The sequence below is a fragment of the Vulpes vulpes genome, chromosome 13 (assembly GCF_048418805.1).
Source record: "Vulpes vulpes isolate BD-2025 chromosome 13, VulVul3, whole genome shotgun sequence".
Taxonomy (NCBI): Eukaryota; Metazoa; Chordata; class Mammalia; order Carnivora; family Canidae; genus Vulpes; species Vulpes vulpes.
In genome coordinates, this window is record NC_132792.1 from 138,734,095 (window position 1) to 138,740,369 (window position 6,275).

General features: G+C 46.2%; 1 protein-coding gene across 1 annotated transcript; it reads left to right on the forward strand.

Annotated features, from left to right (window-relative positions):
- The first annotated feature begins 5,515 nt into the window (after positions 1 to 5,515).
- Positions 5,516 to 6,057, forward strand: LOC112921725 (large ribosomal subunit protein eL21-like). The gene has a single exon (XM_072733678.1). It carries the CDS (start codon positions 5,547 to 5,549, stop codon positions 6,027 to 6,029), a length of 483 nt encoding a protein of 160 aa, XP_072589779.1. The 5' UTR covers positions 5,516 to 5,546; the 3' UTR covers positions 6,030 to 6,057.
- Positions 6,058 to 6,275: the final 218 nt, after the last annotated feature.

Here is a 6,275-nt window from a genome sequence, read left to right on the forward strand (position 1 = left end):
CCCAGGGCAGCATGATCCTGGAGACTGGGGATCGAATCCCACGTCGGACTCCCTGCATGGAGCCTGCTTCTCCCACTGTCTGTGTCTCTCATGAATAAATAAAATATAAAAATAAATAAATATTTAAAATTGTGTACCACACTAGGTACTAAAGAAAGGATTGATAAAAGAAGACATTCTTTCTACTCTCGAGAAAAATGTGGGAAAGATAAGGCATACATATGAAATCACTTAAGATATAACTAATATTTAATTTTCAGGGACGCCTGGGTGGCTCAGCACAAAGCATCTGCCTTTGGCTTAGGGTATGATCCCGGAGTCCCGGAATCAAGTCCCATATCGGGCTCCCTGCATGGAGCCTGCTTCTCTCTCTGCCTGTGTCTCTGCCTCGCTCTCCATCTCTCATGAATAAATAAATAAAATCTTTTTTAAAAATTAATTTAACTAATTTTCAAATTAAAAAAATATATAACCAATAACTAACTCTGAGACAGGTGTCAGTCTAGACACAAACAAATTGCTCCATGAGGGGCCCTAAGCTGACTGGGATAACTGGGGAAGACCAAGAATCTTTGGGAAGGAATTGAGGAAAAGGTGGGATGAGAAAGAAGGAAGAAGGGAGGGCAGGCCAGCTCAACTGCACCATGTCTGTCTAATTCAGGGCCTTTCCTTGTGTCTCAGCAGGGACTTAACTCAAATAAACACGGTAAATGCAAACATGGGAAGGACCACTGGACCTTCTGTTGTCATACTGGCATAATGCCCATGTGTTCAACAAACACTTGTAGAGCACTACCGTGTGCCAGGCACTGGCCGTGCCCTGGGAAAACAACGGTGGGCAAGACAGATGACTTCGTGCTGCCTTCGGGTGTTTACAATCCAGTTAGGAGAGACAGACAAACGCGTAATTACAAAGTAGTGTGTAAGTAATCAGTTAAGTAGGAGGTCTGTGGAAGCTCATAGAGAAACCTCATCCAAAGCTGGGGGGTGGGGGGGGTGAAGGACGGCTCCCCTGGGGTAGAAATGTTCAATACAAGTTTGCAAAAACTTGCTGATGAGTTAGGAGCAGCAAGAAGAGGCATGTTTGGGAGTTGGGGAAGAGAGGAAGCAGACCACATTTGAGGAACTGAAAGAAATTCAGTGGAACTGGTGGAGTGGTGGGGTAAGGGGGCGGGGTGAGGTGGGGCACAGGGCAAGCAGGGCCAGCTCCCGTAGAGCCTTGTAAATCCTCTTGGGACATCCCTCAGGGTTACCCTAAGGACTCTGGGGAGCAATTGAAAGGTTGTGAGCAGGCTTAGTGCTGTGACCAGCTCTGCCTCTGCCAGCCAGGGTCAGGGCTACCTCAGTATATTAATAAGCCAGCAAAGCCGGAGGTACCCGCCTCTTTCTTCAATTGGAACTTTCTCTTTTCCTTCCTCCATCCTCAATCACCGGCTTCCCAGGAAACGCTTTAAACACAGAGGTCTCTTTTTAAGTGGGCCTCACATGCCAGCTGACAAAGGAGGCAGAAAAGCCCCAGAGATGTGGCTGTCACAAACCCAACGGTCCCTCTGGCATGCACTAGGATCCTCACAAAAGGCAATTTCTGGCAAAGAGGGGAGGGGGCAGGGCCACCCCTGGATGGAGAGGAGGAGCCACCTGAACCCCTTGCCCCTAGGTTGGAGGCCCTCAGCATCACCACCAAACCAGTTCAAGGCAATCCAGAGGGGAAGCTACAGACCTGTGAACTGATGCACAAAACTGACAGGAACAGTCCAAAGAGAGGCCTTATCTAGCCGGGTAACTGCTGTTTTATTGCTCTTATTACTGACTTACTTTCACTTGGCCCACACATCAAACCGCAGGCTTCTGAATCAGGCCTCCCATCCTTATCTACCTGGTAGCCGAGAGGCAGGTGAAGGCAATAAACCAACAGGCCCAAAAGAAGCAGAATACTAATGCAGCTGATTGAACCTTCCAATTAAAGCCTAGAGCTTCATCAGAGAGACACTCCTTTTCTTTCCTACGAGCTCCACCCTCGGCAGGTCCCAGGCGCCCTGAGCCCTCTCCTCATGTCCTAAAATGGAGGCCTTGTGGAGAACAGGCCTTCGAGTAACACAGTTCCTCAATTCCGGCCTCCGCGGAGACAGCAGGCCTCATGCCCAGTTTCCTTTGCTTCAGAGCAAGGAAGGGTCTATGTGCGGCGCCTGGAGCCTTGGGCACAAAAATAGAATATTTGAGCGTTTGGATTTTCCTTTCCTGACAGTGGACACGCTCAGGAAGAGGCACTTCAACGAGATTGTTTTTTTCTCTGTGTTTTTCAAAAAACACATTCAATGGGAAGGAGCAAAGTTGTGGAGAGAAGACTTGTCAGCCTTATCCTTTTTCTTCCCCAGACAGGGTCAGGTGAGTGAGGTGGACCTTCCCCCTTCACCGCCTTCTCTTCTGCCATCCGCTTCCTCTCCCACCCCCCAGCTTCCAGACTCTTTGCACGGCCCCCCACTAAGTCCTATAAGCACCCCCTCACTTCGGTTGTTGGGCTCATAACTGAGACTTCCCACACAGTGATATGAAGAGACATATGATTCAAGCATCCCCATTCCAGAAATATTATTATAGTCTCAGGAAAAAAATAGGGGCCTGCTCAATGTCTGTCACCTGAAATAAACTCCCTGTTCCTTCCCTACTGCTCCTGCAGATGCTCAGTTCTAAAGATCAGTCCCGTTTATTTGGCCACCCTCGAGGCTCCTAACCCCAGCTAGTGGCTGAGGGAGAGGGAGGAGGGAAGGGGCCCTCTGAAGTTGGTCACCTCAGGGTATGTGGAGCACATGCCTGTCACGTGGATGTAAAATGTGCCGCTAACCTCTGCGGCTCCCTAGAGAATCCACAGTTTGTGTCTCTTTGCAGAGCTCAGAACAGCCTGTATGTTCTCCTCTCTCTGTTGTGTGCCTGGCGCTTCCCCAATGAGATATCTCCTGGAAAAGCTTTTCCGGTGAGGGGTGGGGAGCTTTTGTTCTCTGGGAAATGTGGTGCCGCTAATTAAGAGCATTGTCCCAGGATGGGGGAGGTTCTAGAGACTGCTTCCAACCGGGGGTGAGTGCTGCTCTGCTGTCTCTGACCACTGTTGGGATGTTCTTGATCTTTCTGCCCGGCGGCGGGGCTAACTGTTCTGAGGGGAGATTGTGACACAGCCCAATAAAATAAAAATAGATCTGTGAAGTGTGATCTCTCTCTTTTTTCTTAACGTTTTCTCTGTGGTAAATGGAGATTCTATTCCTAACTCATTTCAGAGAAGGACTCTCCAACAGTTTGGCTTTTGACCCCTACCCACCTCATAGGAGCTGGAGGTCACAGGACTAATGACATATTCTGTTTCACCCCCATTTCTCATGTAATAACACACAGGCCTGCAGCTAAAGTGAAATTTCTAGCAGCTATTTAAAAAAAAACGTTTTAATTGAAATATAGTTAACTCCAGCAACTATTTTTGATTTAGCTGTTGGTTGTCAGCATAGAAGTAGTTCAACAACTCTGAGTTCTTGATTTGAAAACCGGGAGTAGCATATTTTATGGTATCCTACCCTGCACTGCAAAGTTCTTAAAATATCATATAAGCTCTGATTGTCCTCACAGTGGCAAATACAATTAGGATCAAACTCTGTGGAGGCAGCATTCTGCAAGGTAGTTCACATTCCTGGTTTGCTCTCTCAGGATTTGAGAATCTTCATACATTAAGTGCTACAAATATTTATTAAGCATTTACTATGTACGAAGTAGTGTTTTGAGTGCTTGGGCTATACTAGGAAACAAACAGATTCCTGCCCTTGTGGGGCTTATTGATATTCTCCCTAGAGAAGGTAATAAACAAAATACAATAAATAGATTATGTGATATATTGAAAGGTGATAAGTGCTTTGGGAGAAAAAAACTGGATCAGAGTAAAGAGCACTGGGGAGAGTTAGGTGAGGGGCTGTGATAGGGTGGCCACGGTAGTCAGAAGCTGGCCGTTGAGAAGGTGATTGTTGGACAACTCAGGAGGTGATAGAGTTAGCCCTGTGGATGTCTATGGAAGAGAGGAGAGCCAGTGCAAAGGACCTGAAGTGAGACCATGCCTAGAACAGCAGAGGCCACCGTGGCTAAAGTAGGACAGTATAGGAGGAGAGGTCAGACAAGTGGCAGGTTCTAGGTCCAAAGAGCCCCAAGTGCCATGCTAAATTGATTTTGCCTTTTACTCTGAATGAAAGGAGGAGTAAACCACAGGAAGTTTTTGAGGCAAGGAATGAAATGTTAGGCTTAACATTTTAACGGAATCACCCTGGCTGCTATATAGGAATAAAAGACTATATCAGAGGGATGTCTGGGTGGCTCCGTGGTTGAATGTCTGTCTTAGGCTCAGGGTGTGGTCCCAGAGTCCAGGGATCAAGTTCAGCATCAGGCTCCCCTGGAGGAGCCTGCTTCTCCCTCTTCTGTGTCTCTCATAAATAAATAAATAAAAATCTTAAAAAAAAAAAAAAAAGACTATATTAGTGGACCCCTGGATGGCTCAGTTAGTTGGTTAAACATCTGCCTTCGGCTCAGGTCACGATTCCCTGCTCCCCCCCCACACCCACCCCCCCCCGCCCCCCCCCTCCCCGCCTGGGATAGAACCCGCTCCCTGCTCAGTGGGGAGTCTGCTTCTCCCTCTTCCTCTGACCCCACCCCCTTCATGTTCTCTCTCTCTCTCTCTCTCTCTCTCTCAAATAAATAAATAATCTTTTTTTTAGAAAAAGACTATATTAGAGTATCAGCAAAAGTGATGAGCCCTAAGTATAGAAATATTTTTTTTTCTCTGAATATATTTTGAAAGTAGAGACAACAAGATTTGCTGATAGATGGGACATGGGCTGATAGATGGGACATGAGAATAAAGGTTAAGTCAAGGATGACGCCAAGGCCTGTGGTCTAAGCAGCTGGCAGAAGGAACTAAGCATTACCTGAGAAAGGAAAGGCTTTACCAGGGTTACCGGGGGCCCATTTGATGTAAATAACATTTTCTGTGGTTCTCCTCCAAGCGTGCTCATCACAATCACATGGTGGCAACTTCGCCAATTATACTTGCCCCAAGCCCCAAAGATTCTACCTTAGTAGATTTGGAGTGAGGTCCAAGAGTCTATATTTGATGTACACTTTGAGAATCACAGAATTGTAAAGTAGTATTTGGTGCCAGGACACCCGGGTGGCTCAATGGTTGGGTGCCTGCCTTCAGCCCAGGGCCTGATCCTGGAGACCCCGGAATCGAGTCCCGCTTCAGGCTCCCTGCATGGAGCCTGCTTCTCCCTCTGCCTGTGTCTCTACCTCTCTCTCTCTGTGTCTCTCATGAATGAATAAATAAAATCTTAAAAAATAATAATATTTGGTGCAATTCTGCATTTAATTTGGAACTTCAGAATAAACAAGTAAAAGGGTTCATAGACCATTTTCTCATTGGCTGGGATGAACTAGGTACCACAGGTCGGTCCTTCCTTTTAAAATGTATTCAGGATGACTTCCTTTCGGCGGGAACCACCATCTTCCAGTAATTCGCCAAAATGACCAACACAAAGGGAAAGAGGAGAGGTACCCGCTATATGTTCTCTAGGCCTTTTAGAAAACATGGAGTTGTTCCTTTGGCCACATACATGCGGATCTATAAGAAAGGTAATATTGTGGACATCAAGGGAATGGGCACTGTTCAAAAAGGAATGCCCCACAAATGTTACCATGGCAAAACTGGAAGAGTCTACAATGTTACTCAGCATGCTGTTGGCATTGTTGTAAACAAACAAGTTAAGGGCAAGATTCTTGCCAAGAGAATTAATGTTCGCATTGAGCATATTAAACACTCAAAGAGCCAAGATAGCTTCCTGAAGCATGTGAAGGAAAATGATCAGAAAAAGAAGGAAGCCAAAGAGAAAGGTACTTGGGTCCAACTGAAGCGCCAGCCTGCCCCACCCAGAGAAGCACACTTTGTGAGAACCAATGGAAAGGAGCCTGAACTGCTGGGACCCATTCCCTATGAATTCATGGCATGATAACTGTAAAGAAAATAAAAGACCTCAGGATTGTAAAAAAAATATATATATATATATATATATATATGTATTCAGGATGAACTACATAGAGTTTATGAAACAGTTCAAGCTTAAGCACAGAAAAATGATAAATGATATGGGATGAAGCTACCAGGTCCAGCTCCAATCTCTGTCACTAGAGAACTGGTTATGGGAGAGTCATGTCTTGAGTAGGTTCCTCTGTTGCTCTCCTCATGGGGGATATAC

Coding starts and splice junctions, on each gene's coding strand:
- LOC112921725 (XM_072733678.1), top strand. CDS start 5,547: ATGACCAACACAAAGGGAAAGAGGAGAGGTACCCGCTATATGTTCTCT.